Source organism: Herpailurus yagouaroundi, unplaced genomic scaffold (genome assembly GCF_014898765.1).
Source record: "Herpailurus yagouaroundi ecotype Mexico unplaced genomic scaffold, PumYag 222, whole genome shotgun sequence".
NCBI classification, from domain to species: Eukaryota; Metazoa; Chordata; class Mammalia; order Carnivora; family Felidae; genus Herpailurus; species Herpailurus yagouaroundi.
In genome coordinates, this window is record NW_024412453.1 from 18,436,001 (window position 1) to 18,454,422 (window position 18,422).

At 59.6% G+C, this 18,422-nt stretch overlaps 1 protein-coding gene across 2 annotated transcripts in view; it reads right to left on the bottom strand.

Moving 5' to 3' along the window:
* Positions 1 to 345: 345 nt before the first annotated feature.
* The window catches only part of CRAMP1 (cramped chromatin regulator 1), a 59,533-nt gene continuing 41,456 nt past the window's right edge, over positions 346 to 18,422 (bottom strand). For both annotated transcript variants that reach the window (XM_040459465.1, XM_040459466.1), the window contains 11 exons: positions 15,687 to 15,864; positions 13,667 to 13,848; positions 13,499 to 13,573; positions 11,134 to 11,215; positions 10,219 to 10,323; positions 9,855 to 10,033; positions 9,339 to 9,407; positions 8,543 to 8,774; positions 7,731 to 7,895; positions 6,638 to 6,783; positions 346 to 4,234 (listed from right to left, as the gene is read on the bottom strand). In XM_040459465.1, the coding sequence (XP_040315399.1) occupies positions 4,070 to 4,234; positions 6,638 to 6,783; positions 7,731 to 7,895; positions 8,543 to 8,774; positions 9,339 to 9,407; positions 9,855 to 10,033; positions 10,219 to 10,323; positions 11,134 to 11,215; positions 13,499 to 13,573; positions 13,667 to 13,848; positions 15,687 to 15,864 (1,578 nt within the window). In that variant the 3' untranslated portion in view covers positions 346 to 4,069. The remainder of the gene's footprint in view (positions 4,235 to 6,637; positions 6,784 to 7,730; positions 7,896 to 8,542; positions 8,775 to 9,338; positions 9,408 to 9,854; positions 10,034 to 10,218; positions 10,324 to 11,133; positions 11,216 to 13,498; positions 13,574 to 13,666; positions 13,849 to 15,686; positions 15,865 to 18,422) is intronic.

Genomic DNA, 18,422 nt, shown 5'->3' on the forward strand with positions numbered 1-18,422 from the left:
TGGCCCCGCCCCCGCCCCTCCGGACAGGCCCTGGACGAGGCCCGCGCCGCGCTCGCAGCCGATTGGTGAGAACAGATGCCGCTCAGGCCTCGGGCGCCGACATTGGGCAGCAGGGCGGCAGGGGCGGAACGTAGCCCCACCCGAAGCGGACGCTAGGCACCCCCCCCCGCCCCGATCCCCTTGCGCAGGCGCGGGCCGCGCACCCCCGGAAGCGCCTCAGGGCCGGGGACCGCCGCCCGCCCTGGAGGCGCGCGGGACTGCCCGGCGGCGTGCGGCAAGCGCCCACTAGCCGGGCTGCAAAGATGTCACTCGGAGACCGCGCGAAGGAGAGGCTCACTCGGGAAGTATTAGATCAAGTATTAGTATGTATTTATGCACAATAATAAAAACAGATTTACAAGTTGAACTGGAAATTTAAACATAAGAAGTTTAACAGCTTTTGTTTATTATATTAAATAACCAAAACACCTTTTATTCCCAAAATTGGTAAAGAATAAATAATATAATTTACAATATGGTACAAAAAATAATCAGGAAGGACAGGCATTCTGCTTTATACATACACTGTATATGTATATTTATAATCTATAAAACAAATTCACATCTCAAACAAGCCGAAACCTTAGATGATATGGCTTAACGATTATCAAAAGAAACGGCGGTAAGTTCTGCGGCCCAGACCATAGCTCTAGCGTCAGCTATCCTGTTACAAAACAAAGGGTCCAGGTTGCTGTAGTGCTTCCAAGACTTAACGTGAGTTACAAATTACTGCGGGGTCCAGAGAGGTCTGACAGGAAAGGTTTGCGGTGGGCTTCTTCCTTTTTTTTCATAAGACAAGGTGCCCTATTTTCTCACAAATGCATTTGATAGATCTCAATGTCTTAAAAAAAAAAAACCACAACTGCTGCTTTCCTCCTCTACTGGTCTCCAAAATCTTTTATTCCATAACTTTTCTTTGCACAAGTTTGGATCCCATGCTGTGATCAAGTTAAAAGATGCTATCAAACTGAAAAGGACACCCTTTCTAGGATTCTGATGCTAAGTTGGAAATGTGAGAAAGCAAGTAGATCAATGGATGAAGTGTTTTCAAATATCCCCACTCCCTGAGCAAGTACTCTACACCTAGGAGATACGGAAAGATGAGGAAAATGTCACCAACAACCCTATGTGGGGCCTCCAGCTTCGACTTCTGTCTCTATTTTCTAGAGTGTAATGCTCATCACTGGATAGTCACCATAGGAATCAAGGCCCACACACACCAACTCCCTGGAGACCAGCTATCTCCCGTCTCAATCTTTAAAGAAGATGAATCAGCAAAAAGATCCCAGACAGCAGTAGACTGACTCGGGAGGGATTTTCTGAGGAACAGCCCTGGTCTTACAATGTCCTCGAATGCACGAAGAAAGCCAGAGGTTCACACGGAGATGACAACTTTCGTTGGGAAGGCAGAGGAAGATAAAGGAAGAGGGAAGTTTCTCTGCTTGGGTCTTTTGAAAATTCCAGCCCTGAACATTAGCTGCTTATTTTTATACACATGCATTTAGGCTGGGAGAAAACACACTCATCCTTTTAATGCTAACGACGCCACTTCCCCTTAGCATGGCGAGCAAATGCTTATTTATACCTGTCTGGTTGCTGCAGAAGTGCAGAATTCTCTGGAATTGTGTCAGCTTTATTACAGGTGAGAAAAATCCACCCACTGTCCTCATTAACCCACCTCCCAGATGGATGACACTCTAGAGAGTCTGTGGTCCAGCCCCCAAGGGGAGGAGACACTAAATGGCCTACAAAAGCTGATCCAGATCCCTACTTTTCCTCCTTTTAGGTGTCATTGAGTAACCTGTGCCACCCTACCCACCAGACTGCCTTGGGGCGTCCCCTAAGGAGAGCAGCTTAAGACCTTCTACCGTCTCTGGCAACGTGCACACTGCCACCAGGCACTGCTCCCAGCACCGGTGCTATAACGTTACTTGGCGTCTCTGGTCCCAGACAGTGGGAGAAGCAGCAAGTTATGAGTGGCCTGAACTTGGTCTGGTGTCCTAACCTACTAAAGACCTAACAAAGCCAGATGCCCAGGGACAGATCTGCTGATCTTATCACCTCAACAGGGCGCTAATTCCAGGAAACGGATGGATGGATATCACAAAACCACATAAGCTAGTTTAAAGATGCTGTGGTTCAAGTGATGCCATCTGTATCTTTTATTAAAGGGGCGCCATGTCCCTCTCTGACACATCTCTAGAGCTTTAGGACTTTCTGTAGGAGTCCAGAAGAGTGGCTTTATTGGTGCTATTTGGACCCAGACCCAGACCCGAAAGAGGGAAACCTCCTTATAGGCAAGAGCTCTGAGAGACACTTAAGACGAGGGAAGGAGGCTACTGCCCGGAAGCCCAACTGCCTGCTCTCCTCCACTGCTCGGGGGGAACGACCCTGCCCGCAGCCTGTAGCGGCCACATCCGTCTGCTGAGATGGTGAGATCAGGAGCATCCCCTCTGCTCGCATAAGACCTTTTCTCTCTTTTCATGCTGCCTCAACTCTTCACAGCGGACAGGGAGAGAAGCCCGTGTAGAGGGCCGGGGCTGGCCCGGGAGGCTGCCGCTCCATTCTGCTGCCAGTCGGGAAGAGGAAAGAGAAAACGGTGGTCAGTTCTGGCGGGTTTCAGAAGCCAAAGAGCCTGGCTGCGGGGCGGAGGGTGAAGCAGCAGGTGGGACGGCGGGACGCAGGTTTCACCTGAGCAACACCACAGCACTGGCTCCCGGCCGCCACAGATGCGGCCGCATGGTGCTTTGTCTGTGGAGCCTCCCAAGGCCGAGAAGCAAAGGAGCCTTGTTGGCTCCGCTCTGCAGGAAGACCGGGCACGGAACCATCCGCAGCGATGCCAAAAGGTCACCGGGGCCGGGGAGCACACCAGAAGGATGTGGTTTTGTGTGCTCCGACTACACCCAGGCGTTCTGACCTCTGCTTGCGTTCCCCGCGCGGGAAGAGGAGAGACAGAAGGCCACGGGGTGGAAATAACGTGAAGGATGAAATCCGTGTGCCCGGGAGGCTCTGCGCGAAAGCCCACGGAAGGGACAGGAGATGCTGAGGCAGAGAAACCCCTCCCCACAAGGCCCGTGCCGTCAGGTGCCGGACAGCAGCACGCCGGCAGATCAGGAGCTCCTTGGCAAAGGCTCAAGTGTGGTCCCAACAGAGAGAGAACATCTTAGTTGACCAAGAAGAGACTCAGATCGCCAGGAAGAACTTGAACACAGGAAGGAAACCATTAAACTCTGCTCTTCTCTGACATCTCCTAATTCTCAAAACACGAGGAAAACTTTTTTCCAACCAGTTTAGCAGAACTTTTCCCCTAAAAGTCCACACAACCTGTGTAAAACAGGATTCTTTCCTCCTTCTCATTGAGTCAGAACAAACCCCTAGGTTTCTGCGGTGATGGCACCCGTTAGGCCGCCCTGTGATCCGAGGGTCCTCTGAGGGGTCTGCTAAGGGTAGAGACCCCACGAGGCAGAGCTTAGGCCATGCCCTGCTGTCCCCGTCATCACTCTGCAGAGAAAGCAACCCAAGAGTGCATAGGTTTGGCAGAAAGAAAGCAGCGGTGGCTGGAAGCATCCCTGCAGAGAATGGGGAGGCCGCAACTCCCTGGGACCAGCGACTACGCCAAGGCACACCCATTCCTTTCTCTCAGAAAGAAAGCCCATTGGAACATCGAACACAACAACTGAGGCAGAAGCGTGGGCAGAAATGTGGTCGCTATGCTGACCCTAACAGGAGACCCCATGGCTGGCAGGGAATTGCTCCAGCCCCATGGCCATGGCTGACATAGGCCCTTCCAGAGAATTCGTCCTCGTGTCCCGTGCCACCACTGGCCTCTGCCCGTTGGGACACGCCTTGCTGCGTGTTGTGCGTTCTGGGGTGCAGAAGTTCCTCTGTTCGGACCGTCCTCTGGAGGGCCTGGGCTTGATTTGTGTTTTCTCTAGCCTGAAGAGGGCTACACCTACCACGGTTGAGGACCACCAGCCACGTGAGCCCTCCTCTGCAGCCTCCAGGATGCCCTGCCAGTGACGAGGTGTGGTCACTGGGACAGGTCACCGACGGGGGGCCCACCTCCACTGCCATCAAACAGGACCTCTCGGCGGCTGGGGTCGGCGATGGCTAGCTCTTGGGCCAAATCATTGAATCGAGATATGTAATCGATGCTGTTTTCATTCATCATGCACACCAGCTGGGAATCCACAACCTGTGGGGCAGAGGACACAAGAGAAGACCATGTCAGCCGGTGACTGGCTGGCTGCTGGACTGGAAGCGAATGGCCACCATGACGGGGACTTCGGTGGATGGTCAATGAACCTGGCGTGTGTATAGTGAAGATTAGAATCCCCCAGCAACTAGCCATGTCACAACGGCTATTCTGTCACTTTGAGCACTGCCTCTCTTGACAGGTGTGCACAACAGCTAACCAGGCTATCCGGCGGCCGGGATCAGAGTGGTAGTTCCCAGCACACACCACTTAACAGGAGACGATCAATAAGCAACGAGGCAAACGAGACGGAAGCAGAGATAGAGGGTGGCCACGGGGGTGGGGAGCACATGGCCAGGAAAGAAATAAGAAGTGCAGAGACCGTGAGGGAAGACAGGCTTTGGCTCCTGAAGACACGAGCAAGCTGGCGGACAGGGCAAAGGAAGGAAAACAGGGACAAAGACCAGCGTGTGCGGAGCAGAGCCCCGGGCACAAACACAGGAGACTCGGTCGTCAGTGTGTGCCGTCTGCCTCCTTTGCAAGGGGCGTTGCTTTTGTGCACTCAGGGCCCAGAGCAGTGCCTGGCACGGAGTAGGCCCCGGGTAAGTATTTGTCAATGAATTGCATGACACAGTGAACGAATGAGAAGGCTTTGGAAAATTCTGAGTACAGCTATGGTAGGAACCCGAATTTTAAATTTTTTTATGAGAGGCGCCCGGCCAACTCAGTTGGAAGACTATGTGACTCCTGATCTTGGGGTCATGAGTTTAAGCCCCACAATGCGATGAAGACATTACTTAAATAAGTAAACTTTAAACTTCTTATGAGAAATATCATAGAAACTAAACTTCGTTTTCAAAAAGTAAAGCAAATAGTGTCTCTCTTCTCCATATACATCCCCCATCAGCTTCATCATTGTCAATCTGGGCCAGCCTGGCTCCACATTTCCCACCTACAACTCACACCCATCACCTCTGTTCACATCTTATCAGAAGGGCCTGGAGACGGCCTAGGATGAACCCGGGCTGATCCTGGGAAGAACCGGGGGTCAGTCTAGCACGTGCCTGGGATGAACCTGGGGTGGGTCTGGGGTGGGCCTGGGGTGGGCCCAAGAGTCTATACTTCTAACAGCCCCAGACACTGCCGAGCTGCTCTGGGGACCACCTATGAACCGCGAGGTCCTGGCGTGCCGTCTACGGGTACGTGTGCTGCACTTGTCTGCACGGACGCTGAGCGCTCTTAAGCGTCCGCGCACACACGGGAAGGGGACAGACGGTCTGCACACGTGACCGCAGAGCCATGGGGTTTAAGAAACGTGCGGGGAGGGTGGGTACGGCGTTCTTCTGTCTGTGTCTCTGTCTGGGCAGAAGATCTGTTCACATCCCGGGTCGGCTCGAAACTCTGCAAAGCCTCCCTGCAAGGCCCCCACATCTCCAGGCACAGGTGAGGACTCACAGAAGCTGAGGATCCCTGGGAGACAGCCGTGAGCGCCCTTCCCTCCAGAACCTGACTATAAAATCCCCAGGAGATACCGCTGACGCCTGGACGTCCCACAGGAAAAGTATGTAAGGAGTGTTGCTTGAGAACATAACGACTGACTCGACCCTTTGGGGTGGGGGGACCTAGATGTGGCGTTCTCTCCCTCTTAGGCACATCCTCTGCCTCAGTCTGAGCACCAGAGCTGCATGCCCCACACTAGCTCAGTGCACCTGTGTCCACTCCGTCGACGGGCACCTGTCCTCGCCGGCCTCACCCGCTTGCTGACACCATTCGCTCCTTGTGGGGCGGGTACCCGGGGAGCCTCGCGAGCAGACAATGAGACGGGCCTCTCGGACCGAGTCTCAGCTCCACGTCGAGGGTCTGCCATCAACTGACGCGGGCAGGAGCCCGGGGGAGCAGAGCCCACTCTGCAGCTTCGCTGGCCAGCAGCCTCCTGCCACGACGCAGGGGAATGCTGCCCGTGCTGTCTCTGCCTCTCGGGGGCAGCGTCGATGACGGGCCTCTACCGCTGCCTGCACTGTCCCTGTCTATCCGGGAGGGGCAGCGTCGATGACAGGCTCCCTACCGCTGCCGCCCACTCGGCTAGAACCAGAAGCAAGGCGGCGAGGGGCGGCACTCCCGCCTCGGGTCACGCAGCTGCTGAGGACAGAACGAGATCCAAACCCTGGCCGGGCTGCCCCCAGAGGCCCAGCGGTTGGCCCGACGCCAGGGCGTCCCGGGCTCCCAGCCTCCAGGGCCGAGCTGTCACTTAGGGTATGTCACGTGCCGCCGCGCGGGAACGGACGCTGCCTCCCTAATCGGGAGAACTCGCAGCTCTCGGGCACCACACGGGCCGGCTGGAGGGGAAGGCCAGCGCCGGGAGGCGGGCTGGTGGTGGAAGTTGGGCGAAGGCTGCGCACTCACCTCAGCGACGTCAGCCAGGGACCTGGACACGAAGGAGTCTCTCGAGTTGCCATCCAGCAAGCTGGGGCCCAACAGAGAGGTGCCGCTGGGGGGCCCCGTGGGGGTCGGCAGCATCTTCCGGCTCTTCTCCGGGGAGATGAAACTCGCTGCCGAGAGAAGGAGAACGCATGCTGAGGCTGGCCAGCCCGGACCCGTCCAAGGGGAGGATCCCGCAGGCCGCATGGGGCCGGCATCAGCCCCGTGCTCATGTGGGTGCGGCCGTTGCGTGGTGCGTGGCCCTTCTCACACGGGGAGGCTGGCAGAGCTCTCCGTGCAGCGTCTGGTCATCACCCTCTCCTCCATGTAAGGTTGTCTCCAACTCTTCGTAAGTTATATTTGACCTTGCAAACACCCACACTGTCCTAAGCGATTTCATCATCGACGCTGCCTACCCGTACCCCCATCGATGGAGCCCCCACCGTTCGGGGCCACCAGGCCTGGTGCCCACACGTGCGCCGACCCGGCTCATCGTGTGTACCACAGCCCCTTTCAGGGGCCACCAGTCCCCTGACGACGCGCATGCCCGGCTGCCCTCAATACCAGGTGTGCTGACCCCAACGTGCCACAGGAGCTCCTCCTGTGTAGGCCACAGAGGCTGGTGTGGCTGTCCTTAGCAGCTCCTCCCACCATACGAACACCTAGCTCCTGGGGAGGGGACCCATCCCACGATGCTCTGATCTTCAGAACACGCTGAGGATGGGGGAGGAAACTGAAAACCCCCCGAGCCACATCCTGCCCTGCCGACGACAAGGGCAGAAGGCCCGCGCAGGCAGGAGCCAAGATAAGGGGCGGCCCGGAGAAAGGCACAGGAGACTGAGGGGCAAGGCACCCATCTCAGCTGGGCTGAAGGTCACACGTGTCCACGTTCGCCAGAGCACGGTGATGTGCATTTCCCCTGCATAAGTGCCGCGGGATGCACCCCGAAACAGGATAGGAGTTCTAGGACTTCTGCCGCAGTGCGGAGACGTTAGACTCCAGTCCCCGCCTGACGTGCCACGGGGAGCCCGGTGGCGCCCTGCTGGCCTGCAACGACGACCCAGGCGCCTACACTCACCAAACAAGCTGCTGAGCGACGAGTCTGTGGGGTCGCTGGGACACCACTGGGGGTCGTGGGTAGGGGAGGCGATCCAGTCCGGCTGGGGGCTGCTGGATGGGGACGGAAGGCTCTTGGAACTGTCACTGCCATTCAGCTTCGCTGGAGAAAGAGGGACTCCCTCACCTGTCAACAGACACCCCGGATCAGAGATGGCGGGGGGGGGTGAGAGAGCACCCCACCTCCCCAACCTGCCATCAACAAACAGCAGCACGGCACAGTCGGGCACCACTGAGCACCTAGACCCGGGGCCACGCAGGGCCCCGTGGAGGATGTACAATATTGGCCTGCAGGGGAGACCCGTGGTAGCAACCCCAGTAGCTGTGGTTATGACTGACAGGGCCAGACCCCATGTTGAGGGCCACCCCAACCCGTCACTGGTGCCGACACCAGCCCTCTGAGGCACACGCTTCCCAACTTCACCAGGAAAACGCATGACGGTGCGAGTTGAGTTGTGTGTGAATCCACAGCCGGAAGCAGACCAGCTGTCCGGGGAGCCAGGGAGGCCAGGGCCCCAAAGGCCCCAGGCCAACACCCTCCAAGGGCCCGCACAACCAGGATTCACAGCTAGCCAGAAAGAAGCCCTCTCTGAGCCTTGGGCTGCAGAGGCCTTGCAAGCCCTCCACTGGGGCCGCCCCCACAGGCAGCAGACCCTCCACACCCCAGAGGGGACTCAGGACGGGAGCGTGCCCAGCAAGTGTGCAGACACCTGGCAGGAGGTCAGGCCCCAGGGGGACCTGGAGAGGAGGGCACACGGGCGCCCCGACCCTCACCATACTGGCCGGAGCTGATGGCGATCTCGATGATGGAGTCGCTGATGTGCGTGGCGGGCTCGCCCTGCGAGAGCACGTCCTCAGGCGGGCCGGGCAGGGAGATGTCCAGCAGTGCGGAGACGTTGGGCGGGGATAGGCGGCTGCTGGAGCCCTCCGGAGCGGGCACGGGTGTGGGGAGCCCATTGTGGAGGGGAGCCTTGGCCAGCTCAGATAAGGAGAGAACAGGTGAGCCCTGGGCGGAGACACAGCGGGTCAGTCAGGAGCACGGAATGCAAAATCAGCCTCAGCTTCATGAGCAGTGACTGCGTGACAGGCGGACTGCCGCAAACGAGGACCCGAGCGGTCGCTTCTTCCTCCCCAGCGAGGAACACACACAGGGGATTCACTTCTCCTGAAACCACTCCAGGGCGGGCAGCTCGGGAGGGCCTGGTGGAGGCGGCTGGCAGGACAGCTGGTAAACCGGGCAGAGGGGTAGTGCCGGGGGGGGGGGGGGGCGCTACCCGCTGCCACCCTCCTCCACCTTGGCCCAGGACACTTAGTCCTTCCAGGGGTGCATCTGAAACAGGCCGCCTTGCGGAGGGGAAGGAGGAAGGACCTGAGGCAGAGGACACACATTCACCTGTCTGGGCGAGGCAGGTGGACGGACAAAGCCACCGGGCGGCAACGGCTGTCTGTGTGCCCTTGCCACAACCTCCGGAGAAGCAAGGCGAGGGTCACAGGAAGACCCCGAGGGTGGGGGCCTGGCCTAGGGGTCCCGGGGCAGGCACTGTGCTCAGCAACTGACAGCACATCCTACCTGGAAACTGTCCGTCACTGGCTCCTGCTCAGGCCTCGAGGGAACGCTGACGAACGGGCCGCTGGCGCCCTACAACACCACCAGGACAGCCCGTGACCCTCCGCCCACACCTGGGGTGGTCTGCCAGTTCAGAAGGCAAGCCAAGTCCCAGCAAAGCCCGAGGGCACGGGCGGTGGGGGGAGTCGGAGGCCAGGCGGGGGAGACAGGGCGAGCGACTTCTGCAGACAAGAGCTCCACGCCTGTCTTAGCTCTGGATCCTGCCGCATCACAGCAAGCCTGTCCCCACTGCCTTTCTTGGTGGCTCTCCCCTCGGGACCACAAGATGCTCACCCACGCCATGGCCTCCCTGGTTCAGGCACTCTCCTCCGGCCTACCGGGGCCCGTCCACTCCTCAGGCAGAACTGGGAGCCCAGCGTGACCTCAGCCCCGTGGCCTCGGTGCCCACATATTTGGAAAGTGACCGACCTATCCCAGAAGCTGGTGGGGATGCGAAGAAGCCTTTCTAAACACACTCACCCCCACGGCAGGGATGGGGTCTCCGTTCTGGTGGGTGCTGGTGGAGTCCTGACCCGGGACGGTAGCGGTCACCTCGTCTGAAGAGAGCGGGGAGATGCCAGACAAGCCCTCAGTGTCCAAGACAGGCAGGGGGCTCCCGGGGATGATGCCGGCACTTTTAGCTGCCAAGTCGATAGCACCTAGCAGCAGAAAGGACATTTCGAACCTCGGCTCCAGGGACACCCTGACACGTGCCCCAGGGGGCTCCCTCCCACCTCATTTCCAAGAAGGCCAAAGGCCCCGAAGGGTAACCACACACAAGGACTGCAGGAGAAGAGAACAGAAACCTCACTTGGAGGCTGTTGTGCTGACGACAGAAACTTACTGGCCAGATGGCCCGGGGCCTGGGGTGGAAGGGCCTTGGGCACAATCGGCCGAGACAGGGCCGCTTTGGTCAGGGAGGACTGGATGGGCCGGAACGAGCCTCTGCCTGTGAGACAAGAACAGAGACAGACGCGTCGGCCTGCACCCTCTGACCGCACAAAGGGGGCCGCACACGGTTTCCTTTGAAGGCGCAGACAGAAGCTGAACCATTTCGGGAAGCACTGAGCCTCCCAAACCCTGGCTGACGTCTGACAGGGGTCAGACGGGGTCAGACGGGGAGAAAGCCCCGGCTCCCGGGACTCAGCGCCACCACGCTCCCCAGGCCGCTGGAAAGGTGCAGTCGTACTGCCTCCGGCGCGGGCCCAAAGGGGGACGTGCGCCTGCACAGCCTGGCTCTGCCTCGGCAGGTGGGCGCCCCCGCTGGACGGGGCAGCCGAGAGTGGGCACGAGGAGCCATCGACGCTCCGGCTCGTGCGCCCGACAGGTGCGGATCGAGGCTGGCTTGGAGGGTGCGTCGCAGAGTGCAAGCTCCGCTCGCCATCCCTACTGTGGAACAAAGTGTCCCTCAAAGAGCCAGGGCTCCTGCTGCGCCTCCAGACCCTCGGCAGCGTGCCATGCACACGCCGAGGTCACGCCTGCCGGGGGCGGACGACAGGTGCTCCCCGGACACTAGCGAGCAGAGCCTCCAAGCCAGGGCCCCCGAGCCCACCTGTGAAGGAAGCTGCCCGCACCCCACCTGCCAGGGGTCCAGGCCCGCCGCTCCACGGCCCCGGCCCACGCGGGGGCACACCCAGTGTTTGTGGACGGGACGCACAGAGGAATGCTGGGGAGGTCATGCCGAGAGCCAACGGCACAAACGTCTAGCGTGCCCAAAGACGAGGCCGGGTGTAGCGGAGGAGTGAAGCCGGGCACTTACCAGTTATGGAAGAATTGGACAGGATGGAAAAGGAACAGACGTTGTGGGACTGGTTTTCAGATGGCCGAGGAAGCAGTGTTCTCTGTGGAGGAAGAGGACCCTGTCATCAGGTGATGGAGAGGCCCTGGCACCAAGAATCACTCAGGGGATGAGTGACGGGCTGGAGGGGACATTCCAGGTAAGAGGGGCCCGAGGGGGGCTCCGGCACTAGAGCTGATGATACGAGGGCCCCCAGGGCACCCCGAGGACAGCTGTGTCCATGGACCCCAAGTCCCTGAATACTGGAGCCTCTCCGGGGAGAGCCCTGGGGAGCGATGCCAGGCTAACCCAGAACGCCCCCCCAGTCCTGCACAACTCACGAGCGCTGGACAGGGACGGTTACGAGACACACCCTAGATGTGGGACTCCTCACGTTTGCGGTGAAGAAAATAAAGTGGCTCCTTGCGACACAGACGGGCAAAGGGCCTTCGCCACTCTGCCCACCCGTCCCTGCTCCTGGCCTAGGTCTCCTGGGTGTGAATAATTAAGTGCCAACCGGACCACCGCCTAGTAGGGAATTACGGGAATTGCCGAAACCGTTAGTCACTGAAGTAAAACGTGAACGCGGTCTATCTGACACCACAAAGCGTCACGAGACGCTGCCGGCTCTGGGTGCACAGGTGTGGTCTCCCTATCCCGCAGAGGCTCCCTGAGGCGTTATCACAGAGAGAAGGTGGCTGCTACCAGGGCCACTAACGACACAGAGGGCCGACAGGTCTGCTCAGCTACCAGGAGGCAGCCGGGCAGCCCGCTTCCACGGCAAGGAGCCGTGCAGGTTGTGTGTTGGCCTCGCTTCAGACGCGCGCCGTCGGAGAGGGGGGACAGGAAATGCCGGGGCTGCAGCAGCCCCGCCGCCCTGCCCTAGGCGTGTGACAGCAGCCTGGATGGCAGGGGAACGAAAGACCAGGGCCGTGTGCCAATGACACTTTCTATAAAACCGTAAAGGCAAAAGAGCACATACTACACGCGGTTCCGTTTACGTGAAACGCTCAGAGGAGGCAAATCCACAGAGACAGAAAGTGGGCTGGTGGTGGTCGTGGCTGCCAACGTCTGGTGGGGAGGGGCAATTCACGTAACGTGAAGATGTTCCGGGATCAGACGGCGGTGGCTGGCGCACAGCCCTGGGAACGTACTAACGCCACTGAACAATACACGTCAGACCTTTACGCCGCGTGAATCGTGAACCGATAGTCACAAAACTAAAGGCCGCCATGGAAGGCCACGCAAGTCTGTAGTCCTGGATGGACTCCCACGAGCCAGCCAGCATCCTCCCGCTTCCCCGGGCAGGACTCGCAAACTTCACCCGACATGCAGCTTCCACGCGCAGCGCACACGGGACCTGGAATACAACCGTCTCCCACATCCACGGGGGACGTGTTCCAAGACCCCCCCCAGAGGCCTCCAAGTGCACGTGGCATCAAACCCCGCGTGGGCTTTTTCTGTGTGGACACACCTGCGATCAAGTTTCTAAGTTAGGCACGGTAACAAATCAACAACGCCGAGTCACGACGCGGTAACACCATGATGATATACTGGAACGGGAACGTGTGAGCATGGTCTCGAAGGATCTCGGCGCCGCACGGACTCCTGTCCCTCAGCTTGTCGCCCACGTGAGCGGCACAGGCACATGATGCAGCGAGCCTACTGCTGCCCTTGTGACGAGCTGTCAGGACAACGTCTGCTCCCCGCTGACCTCGGGTACCATCCGTGGCTAAGGGGGGGCCGCTCTACACCATTCTGGGTCAGCCCTGTCGTGTCAGCTCATTTCTAAGGAAGTTCATCTCAAGACAGGAAGACGACAGCACTAACAGAGACCTACGCGTTTATTCTCAAGTAACACGTTGGTCAACGTCTAAGCTTACGGTCCTTTCAGAATCCGAGCGTCACCCCTTTTATCTTTTTACCTGTAAGTACAAATGCCCCTGCAGTCGCAGGCCTGTCACTCCCGGGCTGTGCCCTCGGGGCCGCATGTGGCTCCTATGGGGTCTCTGGCACTCACTGTTAGGAGCTCAGGAGAGCCATTCCGCCCACCTTGCCAACTGCTTCCGCTGACTACGTACACATTAAACAGAGGCTCCGACAGTCCTCGAATGTATCCCCACCCGGGACACTCTTGGGACTCAAATCCCCACAACTTCCTGGTTGTTCTGCAAGGGCTTTCCAAGCTATGCAAAGATTATCATTACTTCGGGGCACAGTCAGAGCCCCCGTTACTACTCCGTCCCAGGCATAAGGAAGGAAGGAGGGGCGGAGGCCTCGGTCTCACAGGAGGAGCCGCAGGAAGGCCGAGGGGTGGGAGCACCCAGATTCCCAAGGGCACCCTCACCTGGACCACCAATGGCTTCCGCAGGTGCCGGTTCCGCAACTTCCTGGGCTTCGGCAGGAAGAAATCCGACTGCATCTGCGAGGAGACAGCGCGGGCCTGAGAGCGAGCCCCCAGAGCCCCCGGGACGCGGGGCCCCCCCCCCGCCGGCAGGGCGCCGCCCCCACTTACGCTGATGGAGTTCAGGTGCTGACGGAAAGTCAGTTCTGTCTCCTTACTGGGAGAGTAGAGCTTCCCGTGTCGGCTGTTGGGCGGCAAAGTAGTGGGGACAGCGAAAAGGCCACCGTCTGAGTCACTGGTGCCTGTGCTGGAGGGGCCAGCCACCAACAGGGGTCTCGGCGGGTTTCTCAGACCTAGAGACCAAAGGAGAGCCAAAACAACCACTCACCCAGCAGCACCCCCAGCGCAAACAGAGCGGTCTCAGGAAGAGAACTGGGAAGGAATTCGGGACAACTATTCCGATTTCAGTCCCCAAACCTGCTTCCTATCTTCTCCCTGGAACTCTAGCTCCCACTGTGAGTAAAACCTTGGCCCTCGCCGATAAAGGCACTCTGCCGCTTTCATCGACAGCAGGAAGTGCAGATAGGCCTTCAAAGACATTTAAGAGCTGGAAGAACCTTCCAGATCATCTTGCGTAGACCAGAGGTCGGCAAGCTTTCTCTATAAAGACTCAGAGAGTAACTGCTAGCTTGCTGGGCCATACAGTTCTGCAGCTGTGGCGCAGGCGGCCGGCCCCCAGCAGCCTGTGCGCCTGCGCGAGGCCACGCGCCACGGTCTACCGGTCCCGGCTCTCAATCTCTGTTATACCAGAAACAGCCCGGATATAAAAGGACAGAAAATATTTACTTAGGAACCACGACTTTGGGACTCTGCTGTTCCCTGCATGCACCCTCACTTCGTGGTGGACACGGGTCCCCTCTCCTTAGCTCATTTACAAATCTGTGAAATTCAGCTCCTGCTCGTGCAGTCCAGAGACAGACCCTCTAGGCACCAGTTGGACTCTGGCACCACAAATGTATCGGTCTAGAAGGATCCCCAATTCAGAAAGAGATGGGTGTCAGGGTGCCTGGGTGGCTCAGTCAGTTGGGCATTCAACTTCAGCTCAGGTCATGATCTCAGGGTTCCTGGGTTCGAGCCCCACGTCGTGCTCTGTGCTGGCAGCTTGGAGCCTGGGGCCTGCTTCGGAGTCTGTCTCCCTCTCTCTAACCACCCACCCCCCTCCCCCCACTTCATGCTCTCTCTCTGTCTCAAAAATAAACATTAAAAAAAAAAAGAAAGAAAGAGATGGGTGTCCAAGAACGCACAGAATTATGTAATTTCAAAAACAGAACGGAAGGCAGGAAAAGACCACACCATCCACCAGCCAGCCCCACCATCGACACTTGAGCCTCCATTTGCAAGGACACCAGACCCAGTCTCGGTCACCCCAGAGGGCACCACACGGTGCTCTCGTTCAACAGGCAGGCTATTCCCAACACACAGAAAACAGGAAGCTAGTGACGTGTTCAGAACGTCTCAGAAAACAACCCCGGAGAACCACTAACACACAGGACGCTAAGTCTGTTCGGTCAGATTAAGAACAAGGCGTGGGGCTGATGGTCATCACGCAGAGACCCCGGCTGGTGAGGGATGTTCAAGACGTCCAGGACGGCCGAGGTCCTGCAGCGAGAGCACCCACCCACAGGGACCGTTATGAAACCCTTCACACCTGGCGAGGACGCACAGCATGTGCCCGTCCTCAACGCCTGTTGCCCCGTGTACCAGGTAACCCAAGTCATGACCCCGAACTTAAGCTGTTCCCCAGTTACAGCTGGGACAGAGGGACAGCGCAGACGGGCAGGCCAGAGTTAACTGCTCGGGAATCCCTTAACCCAAGGGCTGACTTGTAACGTGAAGGGAAACACTCCCTTCTCCGACTCGCAGCCGCCGATTCAGCATGTTAGAGAGGCTTCCGCTGACCTCACAAGGATCCCCCGAAGAGACCCAACTGTCACGGGCCACCCCTTGTTTCCCACCGGGAGCGCCCCAGGACCTCAAAGCCTTATGTGTCAGGCGCGTGCTCACCTCCCCGTGAGGGGTGGGGATTTCTGCTCTAACATCCGGGCCAGCGGGGCCGGGCGTCAGGCATCCCCGTGCCCTCAGCTGACACGGCCCATGCGGCCAGGAAGTCACCGGGACGGATGGGTCTCACCTGAGGAGCAGGACGCGGAGCTCGGAGAGAAGGCCTTGCTGTTGCGCAGGGCGGACTGGCTACGCGGGCAGCGCGGGCTCCGGGAGCTGACAGTCACCACCTTCCCTGGCGGGGTCGTGGACTGCTCCTCCTGGGCGGGCCTCGCAGAAGCCGTGGAGCTGACGTTCCCTTCTGGAGCCTGGGACAGAAAGGGCCACCACAGGAGCCCAACTCAGCCCGTGAACAATGGTTCTGGGACGAGTGCCCCCGAACGGAAGGCAGGAGAATGCCCTCAAGCTTAGGGGACACCAACGGGCTCAGAGACCACACTTCTACAATGGCAAAGTGCAGCGTCCCCAAATCACTTGGCAGAAGGCCACTTTTAAAAGCCCCCGGTCGGGCAGGCCCTCAGGGGCACAACCATTCTCTGCTCCTGGTTTCACTGCCCGTAGGTGACACAGACAGGCCACCCCCTCGTGCGGTGACAGGAGGCAGAGATGTGTGAAGGTAGCGGGTCTCCCACCAGCCTACGAAGTGCTCGCGCCGCTGGAGGGAGCCGCTGGATGGCCGGTGACACCAACCACGTTTCAAAGGCCCGCCCGAGGGGGATGCACCGGCCTGTCCTGATCCTGAGCCGGAGAGTCTCTGCAATTAACCACGCTCACAGTCCAAAAGCCCTCTGCGGAATCGGAATGCCAACCTCGGGGCTCTGCAGGCCCCAGCGCGGGCTGCTGACCCGCAGGGGCCCCGGGGGGAGACACGCCCTCAGGCCCACCTCAGGCCTCACTCTGGTGACCTCCTCCCCGACCGCCCCCAGGGCCCACCGGGCCGAACTTTCTGCGAATTAGGGAGCCCCGTCCCCTGCTGTCAGCACAACCTGGTCTGCTCTGCTTGCTCAGTGACCCTGCGTCTTCCTGTGCCCCCACAGCCCCTGCCCACCTTTCCCGTTCTGTGGGACCCTCCCTCTCCGTCCCCTCGCACGTGGCTTATCCAGCGTCCCCATCCAAGCAGCCAACAGCGCGCCCAGCAGCCTCCCGTCGAGGTCCCGGCCGTCTGGGGCCCAGGCATCCGCTGCACTTGCTCGCAGGCTCAGCTGGCCTGCCTTTCACTCAAGGTCTCTGCGCTCAGCTTAGGCCTCTGCCCGCTGGTTCTCACACCTGAGCCGTATCAGAATTGCCTGGGTCCGGAGGTCCAGACGGGGTCTCTGGGCCACAAGAGCCTGCATCTCCCACAAGTCCCCAGGAGACGTGGAGGCTGCTGGGCCCCACCCTGGGGCCATGGGTCTGAGCACCCTGCTTTGAGTTCTCTGCAGTGTTTCCAAGCTGCTCCTCCCTCCTCTCCCAGGCAAGGCCAAGGCCAGGACCCACGTCCCCTGCCGCCCCAGGCTTCTCAAGAGCTGGCCTCACTTGGCCTCCTTCTCCAGGGTGTCGGACATGCTTCTGTCTCACCAGGATCCTCCCGAGGCCTCCAAAACCCTAACTTGAGATTACTTCGTAAATTCTTCATCTCTGTCCAGTTACCCAAACACGGCCCCTGTCTGCGCGCAGGTCGCCGGCCTCCACGCCACTAAATCTAAAAGCTGCTGCTCATCCTCGGGCCGCACTCGTGCGGCCTCTGCAGCATCCGGCCGGTTCCCACCCACCCGAGAGCGCCACCTCCCCCACGGCACCACTCGCACCCTCCACGTACTAACGGAGCACCTCTCAGAGGCAAAAGCCGTGCAGGGACGCAGCCAGGAAGGGGATGGGGAGCCTGAGGGAGAAGAATGGGAGAGGGGGGAGGAGGCTCACCGAGGGCCGTCCGCCCAGGAGAAGTGGGTGTGCTGTGTAGATGGGACTTGGCACCGAAGGGTCCACAGGGACCCCACAGTCCCGTTCTGTCCCCCAAGCTCCACTCCCTCCTGGCCACCATGTTCTGCCCGGAGCTCACGAACCCTCACGCTACCGCTGAGCCCACACAGCAACTTAGGAACCCGCTGCCGCAGACTCTGTTTCTTGTGCCCAGGAAAGCCCACCGGACTTTTTCATCGGTGGCACCTTCCCACCCCGTCTCTGCTGACTGGACGCCCCAGGAGGGGGTCACAGCCACTCCCCTGGCTTAGGGGCCACCCCATCACAGAGCCTCCTGAGGAGCCCCGAAGCCCTCACCCCGTGGGGCGGAGCCAGCACCCGTCCGTTCTCACCTCCTCCCTCCTCTGAGCCTGTGCCACCGTCCTCCAGGACGGCCACACTAAAGCACAAACCGCCCTGTCGTTCTCTCTGCTGAAACTCGCAACGTTCCTGACGTTAGCCGAAGCCCAACCCCCACTGGGCTCCTGGAAGTGGCTGCTGCATCGCCGTCCCCTCGGCCAGCACGGGAGGGCTCAGCGTGATTACTGAGGCCTAGCAAGGCACGGCTTACTGGTCACTGTCGTCTTTGGAGCCTGGTGTGAGCCACGAAGGACAGTGCCCGGGCTTGGCAGCAAACAGGAGCCCTGCTCTGTGAAGCATGGCCTCTGTGGTCACCCCAGTCCCTCCTGCTGCCCTTCCAGCTGAGAGCCCTGGGGTACATGGTCACCCTGGGCCCTCCTCCCCTCTTACTGAGAGCCCCGGGGCACATGGTCACCCGGGTCCCTCCTCCCCTACCGCTGAAAGCCCTGGGGCACATGGTCCCCCCTCTCCCCTCCCTCTGAGAGCCCTGGGGCGCATAGTCCCCCCGGTCCCCCCTCCATCTGAGAGCCCCGGGGCACATGGTCACCCTGGGCCCTGCCTCCCCTCC